Source organism: Anser cygnoides, chromosome 1 (assembly GCF_040182565.1).
Source record: "Anser cygnoides isolate HZ-2024a breed goose chromosome 1, Taihu_goose_T2T_genome, whole genome shotgun sequence".
NCBI classification, from domain to species: Eukaryota; Metazoa; Chordata; class Aves; order Anseriformes; family Anatidae; genus Anser; species Anser cygnoides.
The window spans coordinates 22,075,115-22,096,255 of NC_089873.1; the positions used below are offsets into that span (position 1 = coordinate 22,075,115).

The following is a 21,141-nucleotide window of genomic DNA, read 5'->3' on the forward strand; positions in this document are numbered from 1 at the left end:
CAACTGCCTCATGCTTCATGAATGTGAATTACTTACCATATTACGCTTTATCAATTTCACATTCTGCAGAAAATTTTTCACTACCTTCTTTTGAAAGAGGAAATGTCTAAAACACACTGCTCATCTGAGAGACCATAAAACAAGTGAACCTCCTTCAATAATAGCTTAAATAGACACCGGTCTGAAATTAATGTTTAAGGGAAATATTCACATGCATTGTGCATGTCAGCACTTGCAGGCTTGGGGTTTCATTTTTGGTTAGCAAAATAATAAATTATTTCTGAAATGATCACTGCTATCTGTGCACTCTTAACACAAACAAAAGTGTTTTAAGTACTGTCACTGCAGTGAGCCAGTCATTACTACAACATTTTGGTTGCTGCCTCTAATATCCTTATATTCAACCAGTACCTTAAGACCTCGAAGTAACTGATAAATGAGAAACTGTATGTGGTCATCTGTTAACTTCTGGCACTTCACAATGTTATTCAGGTCAGCACCCATTAAATTCGTCACAAGATACCTGCGAAAACAAAACAGACCCTATATAAGAAAACCAAAAATAACCCACCTCATTTAAGATTGGCAGAATGGAAATCCTTGTAAGAGCAGCACATCTAAAGAGTAACTACACACTCCCACGTAGATTCCTTTTCCATTTTCTACTAATACAGGGTTTATGTCCCACCAGTTGGCTATGAGCTCTAATAATGGAATCACAGCTATGAGATTTCATGTCAAGAAAAAGAAAAATCCTTATGGTACATTAAAAGTTTTTATCTGTGTTTTCTCCATGACATGCTATAGCAGTTCAGTGTAGCCTCGTGTCTTGAGATGAATAGGAAGTCTCACCCAACATAAAAGTGCGAGCTTGGGGCATCAAAACTACAGCTCCTGTGAGGCCCTGGAATATCTGATCATGGAGATTAACATTGGATTGGTTGAAATAGCAGCATTTTGCGTAACTTCTTTCCCTACCTCCACTGGAAGTTTTATTTTTTGACAAATTTTGCAGAAACATTGATTCTGTTCCAAAAAAGTATTGGGACAAAAGTATGCATCTACCATTCCCAGTTCTCATTTGTGTAGTATTGCCCTAGAGACAAAGGGAGTTTGGCCAATAATTTTCATGGATTAAAATAATAATAATAATAATAACAACAACAACAATAATAATAATAATAATAAAGAAAGTTAGTTACTATTTTCTCTTCTAAGCTATTTACCTAGTTGCTTATACCGGATGTAAACCAAGAGCAACTCAGTATAAATGGTATGTTTGAGTAACACTGAAATATGACTAGCCCTAGGTTCGTCAGGAATCTAGCCTAAATTTACCTTGCTTAAGTTAGCCAGCAGAATACTTTCCTGCATTCCTGAACAACCCCATGCAACTGAAAAAAATAATCTATAGCTAACAGACAATCGAACTGAAGAAGTTTTAAGTTTACTGCCATTTATGCAACACCAGCCCATTTACGAGACAGCTATAATATATCATCATTCAAAAAAGTACTAAAATGAGGCCTGTTCTCCTGCTTTCCTTTTTAGGGAAAAATTGTGAAAAGATTCACAATTAAAGTTCTTCACACAAAATCAACTTTGGCTTCAAGTCTATTGGAAAAGTATGTGCTTCCTTTTTAAAACTAGAGTGGTACTTAGTTACTAACTAATCAGAATTCTTTTAAATTTTTACTTACACTTCATTAAAATTTTCTATTGATGTTGCAGGTGTAAAAACATCTAGCAATCCTATAACCTGAAAGACAAGGGAATTGACGTTTTAGTTTTATAAATATATAAAGCAATATATAATTAGTATTGACTGCTTAGAATTTTTGACAGGAAGCTTACAAATACATGACACATGTTCATCTTGAAAACTCAGTGCAACCTGCACAATAGGTGGTTTGTGCAGGTAGAGACACAGCTATTTCCATGACTAATTAAAAAATCTATTAATTACAAGAAGTAGAACAAGACTTTAGATGATCAGAGATAAAGACAGGAAAGGTAATGTCTCACTACAGAAAAGCTGGTATTTGGCTTGTACACTCACTATACTTAATATTATGTACAATTTCACAGGTTATCTTGTTCTGCTGTTTATTAATGTTTTTAGCATCCCTTTTGCATGATACTTTTCAATCCACTATGTTTTATTCAGGGCTCCATTCATCAAGTTACTTTCAAGCAAGTGGATACTCTCACTGAAATAAACTGTCTTATAAACTTAGGCCTAAGTACTGAATTATTTGGGGCCTGATGTTCTAGTATATTTCAACTAGGTATTACACTGTCCCTAATTTCAACGAGAGTATCTGTCTTAACTTCTCAGTAGAATCCAAATTCAGCAAAAGCAGGTTTGAGGTATTCTTCTTTTCCTGGACTGATGTTTCAATAGCATCCAATAGCAGTGAGCAGAACACTCTATTACTTCCGTTACAGAAGAGTAAGACCACTTGTTTTGGATTTTGTTAGCTGGATCTTCAAGATCAAACTGGATCATTTTATAATAAAAAGGCAGCCTTTTACAGAAAGGTAATTTACAGTCAGTGATTTCACTACAGATGAGATAGCTAGGTCCAGGTATCTTGGGTGGCCAGAAGAGAGCTGTACAGACTTTTCTAACAAGATTGTACCTAACTGAAATTAAGCCTATATTACAAACTTTTGTCATAAAAATCAGAAGGGAAAGCACTCACTCTTCACTTACGTTCTCATGCTTCATGTGCTTCAGCAACCTAAGCTCTCGGTAGGTCCTCCTTGCATGAATAAGTGATTGGAAAGGTCTTGAAAGCTTTTTTACTGCCACCTTCTGTCTTGTTTTGGTATCATAAGCTGAACTACAAGAAAAAAAAAAAAGTCTATGTTGAAGGCATGTTCTGTTTCAAAGCTCTCCGTTAGTTCACTGTAGTTCACTGGAGAAACTTAAGCTCTGCAGGGGATTCTTAACTTCTTCCTTTGCCCTCTTTTACCTTCTGCTCATGGACTGCAACTGGGGGAAGCTAGTCAGCAGTAACCATGAACATTCAAAGACAGTTCCCATAATGTTTCCTCGGGAAATGCCAGTAACGAATGAAGAACAGGTACATGTCTTGAACTGCAGCCCACAGATCCTGCTGACATAAAGCACGTGCTTAACTTCATACATATGGAGGTGTCCCACTGAAGAGGACACTAAATACACATGTAAGCATTTGCAGGAAAGGGAAACCCACTTGTGTTTTTTGTGCACTACAAGACATGACAAGTACATCACAGCACAGATAAATACGGTCTGCAACGTAGCACAGGAATAGAAACGATCCTTTATATTTTACTTCATGACACTAAACAGTATGATTACAAAAATATTCAGTTTGCTACTTTCTCTTCAGTCTGCTACTTCCTCATATTACAAAAAGAATTGCTTTAAATTGTTATTCATTAAATTAAAATTTTGTTCAATTCTAATGCCTTGCAATTCTGTTTAAATTGTAGATAACACTATCTGCAATTGCTAGCAACAGCATTAGCAAGCACAGAACCCTTGCATATTCATCTTCCAGAACATTTTTGAGTTACAAAACACTGAAAGTCAAACAACATGAAAAAATGCACAGTACAGGATTGACAACGGTCAATAGGCACACTAGATGCTAGTAGCTCCTCACGGTCAGTGTTTAAAACACTCCTGAGAATTGTGGTAGGATCACCTGTTAGAGACAAAAAGATCTGTCTTGCCTGGAGTGGCTCCCAAACTATTACACCAAGCCTATAATCAGCTCCGAGGCGGTGGACTCCTACACGTATTTGGTCCACCAGAAAGTCATGAAGAGCCAAGTGCAGCAGAAACTCTTCATTTGCAGTCAGCTAGAGGACAAGGCAGTGTTTCTAACGAGAAGCAAAACCAGATACAAACAACAAAAGCAAGAACAGTGACATCAAAAAGATGATCATGATCCAGCTATCTTAGACTTCACTGAACCTCTCAGAAGGCCAATGCAGAGCACAATCCAGCAATGTTTTATTCAATAAAAACAGAATAAGAGGAAGTAGATTTAATCAACAAGTTTCTTGCAGGCACCATGGAAGGAGTGAGTCACTCATGAGATAAATGAAATAGATAAGCAGATTACTTAGCTAGTTTCTTGCAAGCATCTCAGAAGTGGATCTTCAGGGAAGTTTTAAAGGTGTAGAGGGTTGTGGCTTTGCAGAGCACCTCAGGAAGGGCTTTCCCTGAGCAGAAGAAAGAAAGCATAGGAAGTAGGAGAAGACCCGTATCACTCTGAGGAGAGGTGGAAGGGATATGATAAGACACTTGTTCTGACAGAAGGGTAGGGACACGGTTATTCAGGATATGAGGACACTGTGTTACTCAAATATATGGAGAAGCTCAAGGAATGAATGGTGCAAGAAGAACTGACAATAAAGACATGATAAATACCACATGAGTGGCCACAAACACAACATGAAGTTTGCAAAAGTCAATCTGAAGAAATAAAAGGGAAGCCAATGCTTCGCTGTTAGTATAACAAAGATGAGATATAATTGCCATGTGAGCGTAATCCTGGTCAACGAAGCCAATGGAGAGCACCGCAGTCTCAGAAATACATACTTGCTAGATCCATTCTAACTTTTTCCAGTAAAAAAGAAAATGTTTATACAGATAAATAAATAAGATTGCCCAAAACAGCAATCTGTGCTTAACATCTCAACTATTCTGGCAGTTCACAAGCCTTCCCACTCACTCTTGTACTGGTTTGTGAAATACTGTGTACGTTATACAAGCCTAGGAGGAATTAGGTTTTAAATCCCATTATCATGATAAACATCCCTTTCCTCCCAATTCTAAGGTCAAACGTGGGTTTCAGTAGTTTAAAACCTGCTGATCTTTAAGATAGATTGCTTTTTACCCTCCATATGACTCAAGGCTGCAAAGCTTTCAGATGGTATAAAGCACTATTTTCCACTTTCAGTAATTCTTATGACACCAGCTTTGTAGACCCAGGATGGAAACACATAAGGACTACCAACAACAAAAACACCCACAACAACAACAACAAAAACACGAAAGCTAACAGAAACTTGAATTTTGGAACCTCCAATGGGAAGTGATGAACTGCAGCTCAACAGGCCAGGAGCGGTCTTGGTTCAAACATGTTCCCTCACAGGCAAGAAACAGTAGCAAGCAGTCAGAGCTAATGCCTTCAAGATTTACCATTCAAGATTACCATTACCATTTACCTCATTTACCATCATCATAATTCAAGTTATTAACTCTGAAGCATTCAAAACAATAGATTTCGCTTTGTTAGGACTCTTTTGTTTGTCAGATCCAAGGACGACTAGTGTTTGTGAACTCTGCTTGGAGGCAGCAGGCCGCTGCCCGCCTCACTCCCCATCTCTGAGTTTGGACTCGGCCTCTCCCTCTCCCCATTCTACCATCACAGCTGCCATCTGAGTCGTCCCCTGAATCGCTCATGGCCCCCTGTGTGAGTTGTTAGGCGGCAGGACTAATTGTGTCCCTGCCCGTGCCATTTTCCTCAGAGCATTCGGCTGCCAGACTGGCTCCCCGGACAGCAGGCCTCTGGTGCCAGCCATGGCAGCTCTGCAGGCCCAGCTCTGCCTGGCACCACCAGAAACCCTTCCTCTGGGGCCTGCGACCAGCTGCTGGCGAAAACGAGCCCAAACAGCTCCTTCAAAACAAGCCAAAGGCGTGCTGTTATTAAAAAAAAAGGGTTGGAAACCCTCACCTTCCCTTACCATGCACTACATTCACAGCCTTCCCACCTCTGCCTTTAAACTGAGACCACTTCCCTGTCAGGCTCTTGGCCTTTGCAGCATCTCACCGACAACTGCCAGAAACTTATAGCTCCTTTTTCTTTTGCAAGGTATTTTCTACTGTTGCGGGTCCTTGGGAGCACAGGCTTCAGCTTTGGCAAGCCAGCTGTGTAACAAATGCTTACCCCTGGCCACAAACGTCCTCCCAGTGGATCAGCTACTGCCACCCGAGTTTCTTTCAGGTTACTTATCCTCAGGTGTCCTGCTGCATTATCTCATGTAGCTGGACAGCATAATACCATAGAGATAAACTTTGATACTTGTAAAAGGACATCGTCTCGACACTTCATTTGCAGAAAACAGTGAAAGTGAGTTTTTAATTGCATACTGTCAGTATTTCTAACACTACCATAGAGCAGCACGCCCTCATGCCTCAGCAGTATGTAGGAACACCATGTTAGATAGAATTTCTATCACAACACAAAAAGAAACACAATTCGAACTGTATTTTATTTTACCAGGAACAATTTTGTATCAATCTTAGCAATAGCCCTTTTAGACATGATTGCTCTTGACCCAGAACCCCAGGCAGTTACGCCAGGCATTTTTTGCTGCCTGTCCTTTCTAAGATCAAGGATATAAATGAGCCAATGTTCTCCCTGCAGGGATGGCATCGTTTTGACACAGATTGGAGACTTTTGCTTGATGTAAATTTCAATCAGTGCCTAAATTAGACATACCTTTCCAGCATTGTCAGCTCCTGCATCTAACACTTCTGTTGACGTTCCACGAGATGAAAGAAGAATCTCTATTTATATGCACATTTTTCCTGTTCTTAGGGTTTCACAGAAAAGTTTGAACAAACAAAGCTTATGCGGCCCAGAAACTCAGAAGGCAAAATGCCCAGGTTTCATGCTAACCTCATAACTTTGATCGGGCATGGATTTTAGTAGTTGATGTTTATAAATATTGACAGTACATATAGTCATTTCCTTAGTATCCACGGTCAGTTTATCCCCTGCGGTTGCGGACTGGTAATACCGGACCGGTAATACTGGACAAACCACTCGTGTGCAGCCCATTCACAACCTTCAGGGCTTTAGGATTAGGAGCACACTATTCAGCTCCGGCTATTTAGCCTTTAGACCAGATTTCTTTCAGCAGCTGGAGGGCTGCTTGTGGGAGCCCAACCTATCGAGCCACACATGGAGCCCACTCGTGTCCCATTTAGTAAACTCCAGTAGGTGATGCAGGAAAGACTGCTCGCGGGATCAGCGGGTCCCGTCCCTGAACTTACTAATCTTTGGGCTCTGGGAGGGCTCATTAGCTGGGCACAACACTATATGAGACACCTGGAAAAGGCTCAGCTGGAATGAATTGTTTGGTCCAGTAAGTTCTCTTCATCCAGGAGTCAGCTCAGGTCTAGCTGATGCAAAGCGAAGCCATGACCCAAGCTGATCATGTGTGGTGCCAGGATGCTGCCCCTGCAGTGAGCTCCCAGCTTCTAACAGCTGATTTTCCATAATACCCCATCACCCCAGACAATCATAAGTCTGCAAAGTGTGATTTTATGTTTGTGGAAGCACTGTATCTGTACAAATAATTATTCTAAGAGATTCTTATGCTAAGAGATTAATTTTGGATTAAGTGGAAAAAAAAATGCAGAAAAGACTAACATTTCTGATATATTTTATCCAATTCAGTGTCCCAGCTTGGGAGGCTGTTACCCCTACATCACCACAAGTTTGACAACTGGTTGGACATCCTACACAAAATTTGGAGGGAATACTATGCACAAGTGGATCCTTAAATTTGTTCCATGTGATGATGATACTAGGTCTAGGATACATATGTTCGGGGCTACTCTTTTTACTTCTTTCACTGCAGCAAAACACAAGAGTTTCTTTCCTTCACTGGTCAACGCAGGGGCCACACTCCTCCAGTAAGTGAAGATTCCCCATTGCATGTAAGTATAAGGGGAAAAAACAAAAGAAAATGAAATGTAATTCATGCTCAAAACACAGATTCACATGAGCAGAACTTTAATTTTGGTAAGAAAGAAGGTAACATCCAGAAAATAAAATGGAATTACACAGGATATCTGCCACATATTTGGTACAGCCACAACCTTGAGCTCTTATCCACAGACCTAAGCTCCCTTTCACAAACTCTTCGACTCCTTTCATCACAGGAACACGAACCTCCTTATGGCCAAATGTCCTGACTTCCTAAAAAAAGCGGGTAACAGCAGCAGAAGGGTGTATGTGAGCAAGCTTTGGGGGGAAGGAACAGAAGAGAGGTCAGCATACAGAGCACATAAGCACTGCCACAGACAGTCCTTACTGCACTGTGCATCGGGAAGTAAATTAGGAAAAGGGGGACACACAGGAATCCTGTCCTGGACATTTTCTATTGCCCAGTTCCTCACAACTGCAGTGAATGAGTGAATGACAGCTCTTTTTACAGCTCACATAAATGTCACTTAATTAAAGTCATCACATGAATAACAAGACTTTGGGGTTTTGTTTGCAAGGTTTACTTTGTGATCTTTGTTTTCTGGGTCTTCTCCAGGATCTTGCTCTTCTTTTTTTTTTTTTTTTAAATAAAGTTTTTTTTTTTTTTTAATGAGTCCACCTTTTATTGTAGTATGGAATATCTCCTCAGGTGTATATAAATACCTGAATGGAGGATACAATGGAGATAGAGACAGCCTCTTTTCAGTGGTGCCCAGGGACAGGACAAGAGGCAGTGGGCACAAACTGGCACACAGGAGGCTCCCTCTGACCCCCAGGCAGCATTTCTGTGCTGTGTGGGTGGCTGAGCACTGGCACAGGCTGCCCAGGGAGGTGGTGGGGTCCTCTCCTTAGAGACGAAAAGCCGCCTGGACGCGGTCCTGGGCAGCCTGCTCTGGGTGGCCCTGCTTGAGCAGGGGGTTGGACCAGGGGGCCTCCAGAGGTCCCTGCCAACCTGTCAGTAGTCTTAAAAAAAGTACACACAGCATCCACCCAGTACCAGAAAATGTACCATAACAGCTATTGGCAGTGCAGCAAGAGAACAGCAGAACAAGGCCACACACAGTAAGCTTAAGCTAAGCAGCAAAGAAAATCCAGTAACTGGCTCATTTGTTTCTTCTTTATAAATGTTTTGTTACTTTACACAAGTTCTAATTGGTGATTTCCACCCCCAAGAGCCAGACTTACGGTACAGAGTTTATATTTGTTAACTAAACCACACAAATCACAACACGTACGTGCATCGGAAGGAACCCATAGAGAAAAAATGAGACAGTTACAAGACAAAGGGTGGGAGGATGAATAATGGGCATCTCTGAAACAATCCGTTTATCTCCCATTAGAGAAGAAAACCTTCCTTGATGGTGTCAGGTAATTGCATTGTAAAATTATATCCTATCACTCGGATATTATTCTAACACACTATGCTGAACACTCCCATCAATTGTTCTGGCTTTAGTTCAATCACTGTCAATTATCTCAGATTAATTTACCACTAGATCTAAATAAAAAAGCAGGAAATATCTATTAGATATGCGACACAATTTTTCATTAACCAACATAAAAACAAGTGCATACTCTTAAGCAGACATTGCAATGGTACTAAAAAATAATTGCTACCCATTTGTTTACAGGCATTGCCAATCTTTTTTTAATGTTACAACATGGCAATAATGATGCCGTCTCAGCCTCTGAATCCACGAGCTATTTTTCGTTTTCTGGTCTGTCTCTTATGTCTCCACAGTGACTTAAATATTCAAATAACTTTAGGGAAGCGCAGTCACACTTTTCTAGGTGAAGTTATCGCCAGTATAGCTTATAGCAGTGGGAGTGATGCATATAAAATTACTGCTGTGAGAAAAACATACAAAAGGTTGGGGTCAGAAGCTGTCAGCTTCCTCAGCACATGTAGCCAACTCATGGATACTAAAATAATCATGTATTTTAGTTAGCCTATAAGCCCAGTACCGGTATTTAAGCAAGAAAATCAGTCAACTGCCACAAAGCCAGATTAATGCGAATGACAACTGTATTCTATTCAGCATTTCATTAGGAAAGGCTGCCAGGTAGTTACAAATTACGGGCTCAGAACTTACAGCTAGAGATGTTAGCAGGCAATGTGGATATAACGTTTAATATGAAAAACATTAGTGCTTTCAAATATATTGCATAAATCTAAACAGACAAAATCTGACTTACATTCTCGTCCTTCTTTTTCCTATTCCTCCCCCACTTCTCCTTCACATTTCCTGTTTTTTCTCCCTGCACTGGCCAAAATATTAAACGTTAGCACTTTGTTCTCAGGTCACGTAGGGGTTTTGCAGCGCCCTGCCTCCCCCGAGCCTATACCCAGAAGAAGGACACGGGCTTTTAGGTACCAACCAGCTAAGGGCTCTGAAATTGCAAACAGCTCTTTGGGAAGCTTTGTTGAAGCAACCAGGCTCTGAGACTCTGGAAAGGGATTTTGCACCCCGGGCAACTGCAGTCACAATCAGTTGTGATGGCCGGAGAGGAAAGCAGTTAGCTACGCCACTGCTATACCATGTGGCTAGGAAGGGGCATATTATAACCAGCTATACTGAAGGAGGGACGGAGGAGACCCTCTGCTGAGAATTTTTTATTTTAATCATATATTCCTACGACCACACAAAAGGCTGTAGTTCCATATTTCTTCATGGCTTTCTGCCACGACTGGCTCATCTTGTGCCCCTCATCTCTTTGCCACCTCATGCCCGCCCCGCTCTCTCAAAAAGGTCTCACTAATTCCTCCCGAAATAAAACCAGCAAAATACAAAGTGGTCTTTCCCACTTCTTGAGCTTGCATTTTTTTCACCCTTCCTGCAACTCCTTCCACCACACTCCTCACACACATGAGCGTTTCTCATCTGCTCTCTAACTACTCCGCTGGCTTAGTGACGGCGCCCTACCAACAGATCTGCCACGGTTATTCTCAGCCCTTCTTATCCTTCTCCACAAACACTTCCTTTCTGCTTCAATTTCTTTCACTAAACGCATTCTTAGACACTTTCATTTTAAACATGAACCTTGACTCCACTGATTACCACCCCTCTTCCCTTTCCTTTCCAAAGTCAGTAGCTACGCTGTTCTAACAACTGGAAAACACGTAGAATAAAACAGGACGGAAGGAGTCCCCCACAGGCTGCACTCCATCCCAGTACTCCAGCAATGCCACCTTCACCCGGCTCTCCAGTGCTGCCTCCCTGGCCAACGCTCAGAAATGCTCTCCTGTCTTCTTTCTTCCTTGATCTTTCTTTCATGAAACGTCTTGAATTCTTGACCTCCCTTGGCTTTGTAGCTGCAAACCCCATGGTGTCTTCATTCCTAACAGCTATTTCGTCATCTTCCTCTGACGGTCTTTCATGCTCTGCAACATTTTTTTTTGCTTAACTTCTTTTCATCCATTCATTCTAGCAATGCTGTTGCAAAGATCCTTTTCCTAACATGTAGCATTGACCATGTAACTCTTTTTATTTATCCCCTCACCCCTCCCAAGTGTTTTAACAAGCTCAGAAGGGCTCTTTGTAAATATATGCAAAACAAATGAAAGCCCTCAAAACTCTCCTTCTGAATGAGGCATACCAAAATCAGACAACTGCTAACGAAGCTTGGACAGCGCTATGTTAACAACATTGTTTACTATTTTCCCAGTAAAATCTAATTATATTTAGGACTAAGTTCTGCCCTTGTATGTGCATCCGAAACAAAAGAGCTAATCTAAAAGAAGAGCAGCCCAAAGTGAGCCCACTGAAGTCAACTGGCTCTACATGTGCCTGGGATCCTGCCTTTAGCTTGTAAAGCTAAAGGTCTTCAAGATCTTCTACATGGTCTTCAGTTTCCAGCTGTATTTACATGCAGGAGCCGTGTGTTATCACCACTCCAAAAGCTTATCTAAGCATGTACTATTTAAACAAGCCTGGAGTGTTACGACACACATCGTAATTCCGGTAAGGTGATCTTAGAGTTGAAATCTTACACTTAGTATCACTAAGGCGAAGTAAAAGGTCCCTTTAAAAACATTATCATGCAAAAGTCACCAAGTACAATCTTGGATGGGGAATTTTTTGCTTTGTTAGTCGAAGACAATTTATATCAGGTTTTTAAAAAACTCACACACTACTCAGTTGGCTCAGCATCAAGGACAACCTCGGTAATCTCACGTTGCAGTCTTGCACGCTACTGCCCTACATACATCGCAAGTGACAATCCAGCCAGAAATCACAGGACTGGGTGGATGGGGGAAAAGAAGGGGCTGAACTTCAGGATTAAAGTCTTCTGCTTTTATTTTTCCACTTGCACTTCCTCAAAGCAAAATAGAAGCCTAAGCCACCCCCCAGTTTTTACACAAGATAAGCCAGGTCAAAAACTGAATGGACCTTAAACATGCTCTTATGGTTAGTGGGATGGAGGGACCGCCTGTGTAAGTGCTACACCACGCAAATGGCTTAAGGCAGGCTCTGCCCACCCGCTTCCCGAACTGAGGCCTGTGTCATTACCCTCTGACTTAGCAGGCTACTTTTAAAAATGTATTATGCTACCTGAGTTTGTGCTAGGCATTGCATACTCTTAAAGTTAAAGGAGAGTGACTGCCTGAGGAAAGGCAAAAGGTACAGAAAAATCAGCACAGGGAAAGCACTACTGATACCAACGGCTTCGGAGGAAACAGCACACAGGTTTCTGTTTGGGAAGAAGTCCTTGACTCACTTCTGTTAATCTTGCAAGGTCTTTTCTTTCCAGGGAAGGCAGAAAACAGAGTTTTCAATATGCTAATGGGAAATCACCCATTGGAGAGATCAGAGAGAGCGTGCTGCAGAAGGTTGTCTATACCTCCCAGACAAAGGTAGGATTAAGTAGGTTGGAAGACAGTTTACAAAAGCTGGCATGAAAAGAGGCGTACAGGCTTTTTTTTTTTTTTTAAAAAAGAACAACACAACAGCAAAGCAGAGAGCTATCCATGTTACATAATTTGTGGTATAATAAAAAAGCTTTAAAATAAAAGAGATGAAGAAGCTGTTTCTCAGACAGGTGGCAACACCAAGTCCCAGAGGGAAAGGTGGACAGGTGCCAGAGCACATGGGATCCAACAAGGAGATACAGTCGAGAGGCAGAGATGCTGCAGGCTGGGGATCTTGCTTATAAGCAGTATCACCAGAGCAGTCGATAAGACTTGAACACAATCAGAAATATTATTTAAAAGATGGAATCACAAGAGACAAGAATTTAAGATACAGCTTGACCTCCATCTCTTTTCTCTAGAACTGCAACAAAATGACTGTAGATGAAAATTACCTTGTGAAAGTTTGATTGTTTTCCATCTAAATGGCTATCAGCTTAAATGCTGCACTTAAAACCAAAAATCTTTTTAAAACTCAATTAGCAGGGACAGGGTACGGTCTAAAAAAGTCAACTAGCTCTCTGATTTCAGTGAGAGATAAATCCAACTCTGAGGCTGGACATTGTGCAAGGAAACTTCAAATTAAACAATTTAGCAGGCTGGGTTTGAGGAAGAGTCATTTTCAAATATATATATATAAATCCACCTGCTAATCAAAGTGATAGCACAAGAAGTTGACTCCAAATGAAACAGTTGTGCATGTAAATTTGATACATGCCAACATGCAAACAACTCCTGAAAAAACAAAAATTGACAAAAACGTACTGTTGAAGACTCCATTGGTCACTTTAAATGTAATTAAACTACCATACACATCCCATGAATTCACAGGGCTTTAATTCTTCCCCTGAATTAAAAACAAAATCAGATCTGAGAGCAGCCAATGGAAAGACAACCACCAGCTTGAATGGCCACAGCAGAGAGCCAAGGTAGGAAGCCCTCTGTGCAGTTATGACACATGAGTAATGCAAAGGGTACTGCAGGAGTGAAGAACTTGATGGAAAGAGCTCACAGTTCTCTCTCTGGTTCATGTGGCTGCTGAAGCACAGCTCCCTTCAGCAGTGTGGCTGTGATCTTTCCAGGATTTCCAAGAAGGACTTTTCTGTATGATGTGGCATTCGAAGTGAGAAAAGCAGTAAAGTTCCTGGTACCAAGGCAGATATTTTACACATACCTGCATCTAAATAAAAAAGAAGAAAAGCATACTGGGAAGCACTGTGCTTGGTATCAATATTAGCATTTTGAAACAAATTCACTTTTGGAGAGGTATGTAAAAATTAATACAAATGCAAACTGTATTAAACATACGAAACATCAATAAATTGGGCCAAAACATGGCCTCCTGACACAAACTCTTCAATAGATTCTGAGCTGCAAGCAAAGAAAACGGCAATCAGAAGTTAGTGTAAATGCGAATATTTGCCTTATACTTCTTATTACCAAGTATCACTTTAGTTGCACAAGTCTATCCGATGTTGCTGACAATTTACTGTAAAAAAGGAAAGGGGTAAGACTACAGAAGAGGTTCCCTGAGGTAAAAAAAAAAAAAAAAAAAAGAAAGATTTGTTACAACAACTTTGTTCCTGTTTTAAAGCCAGTGTTTGGAGTTCAGGACTTTGGCTTCTATTCAGCAAAGCACTTAAGAATTTGTTTAATTCCAGTGGTTTCTGTAAGACTTAAACATGTTTTTAGACATTTTACTGAATAGGAGTACAATTATTCACAAAAGCAATATAGCGTATTACTCAAGGGAATGATTGTGTCTCGTGGGTCTCCTGAGTAAAGCATGTGCATATAGAGGGAAAAAATCAATTTCAATAGAGACTAAAAATAGATGGCTTTTCTGAGACGTGAACCTTTTCCTCACATTCAAGATCTGTTTGGGTTTATAGTTCATCGATGTTAACAAGGCTATTAATGTAGAGCAATATTTTATTACTCTATTTAATTCCTAAACGTATATTTTAGAATAAACCTTTCCTATAGCATCTTCCAGTCTTCATTCTATATGCCAGTTCTAGGTTTCTCCATTGACAAAATACTGGGATTTGCTTCACAGACAGCAAAGAAGTAGGTAAATAAATTAACACTAACACTGTTTAAAAAAAAACAAAGCACAAAAACAACAACAAAACGCCAGCTGTGCTGCAAGTGAACCACCACATGTTTTCATTTCCTTCGCAATTTCTCAAAAGTCTTGACATCTCATTACAAAATTCAGCAGAGTAGGTCTTCCCCTTAAGACTAGGGAAGTATAAACAGGAAAACTAATCATAAATGTAGGTTTCATTGGAATACAACAGTAGTTTTTTCTCATACTATATAACCAGCTCCTACTTTGTAAAATCATAGAGAAAGAAAACTAAGAATTTGTCTTCTAAATAAACTATGTCCTTGTGAAACTATTCACAACAATCAGACACAGGACTTAACTACAATGAGAGGTATCAATATTTACACAATGTTTGCCTATATTTCCCTGGTGAAAACATAAAACTAAAATAATAAAGAAGAGAAGAATTAAAAGATAGTCCTCACTAGTCCTGAGTGTTTCTGCTGGTTATCGGAGGGCTTTTAAATACATATTCCTATTTTACTTGTAACAGAGGCACTTCACGGAGCTAGAGAAGGAAGTAATAAATAAGAAACTCCATAAACGTTCTCCGGTATCTGGCTGTGAAGAGGAAAAAGTGAGTGAGACTATTCACAAGTTTAGTCAATGGCAAAAAGTTAAGTTCTAAAGAAACCTTTTTGGTATAGTACATTTGCTTAAAGGCCTGCTATATATTGTTTTTACGTACTTCCACTTAGCTTATAAAAGCAGCATGCTTCTTTTACAGAAACTCCTTAAACATTACTATTATTTCCAAACATTGATTCAAAGCTTTTGTAAGCAAAGCGTGCATCAAACATGAAAGCAACAGCCTGATCTGGGCCGGGAGCTCCCCAAACTGCAAACTTGCTATAGGAATGCACTAAAAAAACGGAAACGGCTGTATGATAAGGAGATGTGATAAACCCTTATGCAACAATAAGACTCCAAAGTCCTTGGGGCCTCGTTCCACCCTAATTTGTGTCCCCCCCTGAAGCCCCCCAGCAAAACCCCTCTCTCCCACAGCGGTCTGCAGCCTGCCTCGCCTGACAGGGGTCCCCAAGGGGCTCCAGCCACCCCGCTTGTTTCTGAGGGGAAAATTCAACCCGATTCTTTGTTCGGTGGTCCTGCCATTGCCTCGTTTGCCAGGAAGAGCGGAGCTCACGGACACACGTGCAGACGTAGGGTTTATACGGCGAGGACATGGAGCGGGCAAGAAGCGGGGCTGAGGGGGCCAGCAACAGGCAGCCCTACAGCCCTTCCCCAAACCCTACAAGTGGGGACCACGACCGTGTGAGGGGACCACGACCGTGTGAGGGGACCACGACCGTGTGAGGGGACCACGACCGTGTGAGGGGACCACGACCGTGTGAGGGGACAGGTGCCCGTTTCCCACTGGGGCACGCCATGACTGTGCAACATTTTCAGCTCTGGGGCAACCACCTCCAGCCCGAGCGGGCCGCCAGGGGGGCCCCCAACTTTCCCTGAGGGAAGGCCGGCGCGGCTGCCCGGTTGCCCGGGTTACGGCGAAGCAGGGCCGGCGGCCCCGGGCGGCCGTGAGGGAGGCAGGGCGGGCGGCGTGCTGAAGGGAGAGCGCCCGCCGCCGCTCCCCGCTGCCGGCGGGGACGCCCCCGGCCCCGCTCCGCGCCCCGTTCCCACCCCGGGCGAGCCGCCCCGAGCCCCGCTCGGCTGCACGCAGGTCGGCGGCGAGGCCTGGCGGCCCCGGCCGGCATTGTGTGCCCGGCGCCCGGCGGGCGGAGCGGGGCCCCCCGGGCAGCACCTGCCGGCTGCCGGCCCCTCTCCCGCCGCCCCGCACCTACCACACGGAGCCGTAGGCGCCGGAGCCCACGGGGGTGAGGTTCTGGTAGCGCTGCGGCACCTCCCACACCGTCTTGTTGAGCTCCTGCCGGTAGAAGCCGCCGCGCTCGGACATTTTGGCGGAGCCGCCGCCGGCAGCGGCAGCAGCAGCAGCGGCAGCCGCCCCTCAGCCGGGGCGGGGAGCGAGGCGGGCACGGCCGGCGCCGCCGGGGAGGAGGGACCGGGAGGGGAAGGGGAGGGGAAGGCGGAGGACAGGGGTGGCAGCAGCAGGGACAGGAGTCGCGGCCGGGGAGGTGGCGGTGCCGCAAACACACCTCTCGGCCGCCCCCTTGCCCCGCGCAGAATCGTTAGGGTTGGAAAAGCCCTCCGAGATCATCTGGTCCAACCATCACCCTGCCACCAGTGTCACCACTAAACCATGTCCCTAAGCACCACGTCCAACCTTTCCTTAAACACCCCCAGGGACAGAGACGCCACCACCTCCCTGGGCAACCCCTTCCAATGCCTGACTGCTCTTTCTGAGAAGAAATGTCTCCTCATTTCCAGCCTGAACCTCCCCTGGCACAACCTGAGGCCATTCCCTCTAGTCCTATCACTAGTTACCTGAGAGAAGAGGCCAACCCCCAGCTCCCCACGCCTTCCTTTCAGGTAGCTGCAGAGAGCAATAAGGTCTCCCCTGAGCCTCCTCTTCCCCAGACTAAACCACCCCAGTGCCCTCAGCTGCTCCTCACAGGACTTGTGTTCCAGGCCCTTCACCAAAGACTCAAGCCCTCAAGATAAAGATGGGAAAAGTCTCGAAAATGTTAAATCCCCCAAACACACCACCTAAATTAAAATGTTCTCTGATTTGTTTATTTGTTGGTGGTTCTTTTATTGTTGTTTGTTTGTTTTCAAAATACACTGACACAGTATCTCAGCGACTTGTGGAATCAGCAACATTACCACTATATTTGCCTGTGGCATCAGCAGCATTACCCCTGTATTTGCCTGCGTATAATTTCCTTTTATAACTTCTTACACTCCCTTGAGCACCTCTAAATAACTTCTATGCAGCCTGCTTGCATAGATTCACTGTATGGAGATTATTCTGCATCTGCTTTTGAAGCAGCGGGGAAAGTAGATCCTGTCTTTTCAGAAGCCTCATATAAGGGCACCATCTTCCTATACCAAGCGTTGCAGTTCAGACAAAAGGGTGCTCAGCCTTATGGTAGGACATCACTGTGAGTATACAGAACATGTACACTTGGATAATTCCAAGCATAACGAGCCAGAAGACAAGTTTTATGGATGCTCCAAGCACTGTACAGTTCAAGTTCAGCTCTGAAATCCCAGATCATGTTGGACTTCCATACCAAGACTACCTGTGTGAACAGCACCAACAACTTTGACATTTGCTCATTGCATTTCAGGTTTAAAAAGTCCATGAATGATATGAGTACAACCATTTGGAACCACCCACACAAGGAGAACTAAGGAATTCCAAAGCCACAACCTAAGTTTTTGTTTCCACCCTGCTCTGGTGCAACAAACATCTCTGTTCCTCTAGAATCTGCTCCTTGGTCCCTTTCTGTGCTGTTAATTTCTGGGCATAGTATATGAAGTAAGTGGCAAGTGTGAAAAATCTAATAACTCATTTAGGTATCTTGTTTTTTTCTTGGTACTACCATTTTGAATTTTAAAATCAGAATAACAGTAGTCACTCTATACCAAGCCAAGAAGAAATATTTCCTCCCTACCCTCGTAAAGTAAGATAGTCAAAATATTTTACAGTGCCAAAAATGAAGCTAATAATCCTACTTGCTGACTTACTATACTTAGCCTCTTGCAGTGTTTTGGCCTCCGGACCTTCACCCACTCACCAAGCGTTAGATTGTTTCTTGTTAACTGCATCGATGATTTTTGGAAGTTAAATCTATCCATATCTGCTCAAGCTCCTGATCATGCAATTCCCACAGGAGTTAATTTTTTGTCATTGATATTTACAGTCTCTCTCAATTTCCTGTCTTCTGTGAGCTTCTGTCAGATATTTGTGTTGCAGTCATTACTGTGAGATTGTGTTTGATTACCATGTTTTATTGGCTACTACATATACAATGTTCTTCTCCATGTAATGAGGGAGATATTAAAAAGCATGCTTACAAAATGAATCCCCATTATACCCCAATAACCACCTGTTTACCCTCCTGCATTAATTATACTGACATTTCTATTCAGTAGGATTAGTTTCTTTTAACTAAGATTTTGTGAAATATCACTAGCTAAAATCCATATATGATAAATGTGGAGGGAATGAAATTCACCCCCAGGAACCCAGGGACCATGGAGGACAACACATTTGAGTTGTTTCAGAGCTAGGTAGGTTATATGTCTCCCAACACCTCCTGTAAAGCAAGCCCTATCCAGCTGCTCCTCCTTTTCTGCTGTGGGAGGAACAGCTCATCCATCCTTGCTGACTCAGCTAAGGCAGCATGATGAAAAGGAAGAGGCTGCTTTCTCAGTGAGCCATCTTCTTTTCTGCTAGATCCTGTTTTACAGGCTGGCCAGTTGTTTACATGTACAACAGAGAGAAGAGTGTGAGTGCACTCTGAAGAGGTGTGAAGGAATAAGGAAGTAATAAGGTTATGGCTTCCTCTGTATATACTTGCCTTCTGAGGAACTTTCATTTCCAGTACATGAGATAATGCCACATTAAGCTGCACCTAAAGCTGCATTAGGGCTGACCAGGGGCCAGGGGAAGCCATAAAACTGATAGTGGACACTATGTTGGTAAGTGCCCCTTCCTGCCTGCACTGCCTGATGCATAACTCTTTGCAACGTTGATGCTAATAATAAACATGGAAATTCAAAGGAAGAAAGGGAGCCACCTAAATAGTGAAAACATGTCATTTCCTGGTTGGAAATAGATTCATGGTATTGTAAAACCAGGACTGATTTAAAACACGCTGTGGAAAACATCGTATGTCAGCACAACAGAGTTCTGACTGTTCTCAGTGTAATTCCTGTAAATTGAGGGATGCTTTAACCGAAGATTTACAAAAAATCAGTGAAGTTTTACAATGAACCACCTTGGTTCTGCTGCTAGATCTGCTACAGAGTGAATTGTGAACTCGGAGATGCCCATGAATAGATTTCACCATAACCACCTCAAATGAATATCAGTAAAAGAAAACTGAGAATACCATGAAGATGTTTTCTATCCTGCTGTCTTTTGAAAATGTTGTAAGGAATATTTGACATGTTTATAAAAGAAAAATTGATCTTGGCATGTTATATACATTACTGTGAACAATAAAACATTGTGGTAATTAGCTATAGTGCTGGTTTTATTTTCAGGTTATTGTGAATTTCTGAAACCATGTCTATGAATATGTAATTATTACATAGGAAAGCTGTCACTGTTTGTAATGACATAAAAGACGAAGTACAGGCAACAGGAAGGGCTTAATGGAGCCCTCTGTAAATAGCAAGTCAATCATTAGCTGGTCTTAATACATCAGTTTGCATGAGATTGCTTTGCAAGAGACTGTATATCTTTGTTATGGAGTTAGAAGACGCTTGTTGCATTTGCCTGCAAGGTAGTGTCATTCTTATTTCTGCTATTAACAACACCAGTTTGACTTGCCCTTTGCCACCAAATACCCATTTGGTAACCTTATGCACTACCCAAGTTGATTCAGATAAACTGCTCCCATTTGAGACTATTATGTCACGTTACAACTTAGATACTTAAACTGCAGAAACTTATGTTGCTGAAACAGTAAGGGTCTCACTTTGCAGAAAACCATTGAAATTTAGCTACTCCTTTTGGACCTCAAGTTTGGTCAAAAAAATCCGTGTCTCCCATGAGAAAATATGAAACCCACTGAGGAATCCTGCTATTGGCTGAAGTTTTTAAAAATTCAGATTATATCAGAATAATTGCATGTCAAGAACAGGTTTTTATTATTTCTGAGAAGATGGACTCTAATTTAGAGTTCAGTGTTGGGGCTTTGTTTCTTTCTGTCTCCCACATTTTCTGTGTTTAATCGGGTTGGTTGCTTGATATCCTTTTGCCACCTTTCCACACTTTTAAACTGAGACTAGGATTGTTTCCCTACTTTAAGGATGTATAGATATAATATTGATATTACCTCAGATAGCAATAGCACTCATACTGTCTATGATTATTATTTTTAGACACTGTCAACAATATTCTTCAAATATTCCTTTCATACTGCTGTGGACACAGGGTAGGAAATTTTTCTCATATCCTGTTGAATAAATGTAACTCTGAAGAAATTGAAACAGCCTCCTTTACCTGGAGTTAATAGTGAAGCATATCTCAGTCTCCTATAGTCTACCAGTACACAGTTGCAGTGTTTTCTTCATCCAGGAACATATGGGCATTAATCTAGCTTCATGTAATATTGGATTTTCAAAGTGATTGGGACTGCAAACAAGTTAGCAATTGGTGTCACAAGTCTCCAAAGTGAATTTAATCAAATACAATATCCTGCTCAGTCATGTGAACAAGGGCTTCTCAGTGTATGCATTTTCAGAAC

At 42.1% G+C, this 21,141-nt stretch overlaps 1 protein-coding gene across 2 annotated transcripts in view; it reads right to left on the minus strand.

Annotated features, from left to right (window-relative positions):
* MAPK11 (mitogen-activated protein kinase 11) overlaps nt 1-16,876 on the minus strand; it is a 32,622-nt gene extending 15,746 nt beyond the window's left edge. The window contains exons 1-4 of one of the 2 annotated variants that reach the window (XM_048080809.2): nt 16,603-16,876; nt 2,717-2,846; nt 1,701-1,759; nt 412-523 (exon numbers count right to left, since the gene is read on the minus strand). In XM_048080809.2, the coding sequence (XP_047936766.1) occupies nt 412-523; nt 1,701-1,759; nt 2,717-2,846; nt 16,603-16,715 (414 nt within the window). In that variant the 5' untranslated portion in view covers nt 16,716-16,876. Of the gene's footprint in view, nt 1-411; nt 524-1,700; nt 1,760-2,716; nt 2,847-2,978; nt 3,005-16,602 lie in introns of those variants that run through there. The other variant, XM_013188371.3, reaches the window with a different exon arrangement.
* Between the last annotated feature and the right edge of the window lie 4,265 nt (nt 16,877-21,141).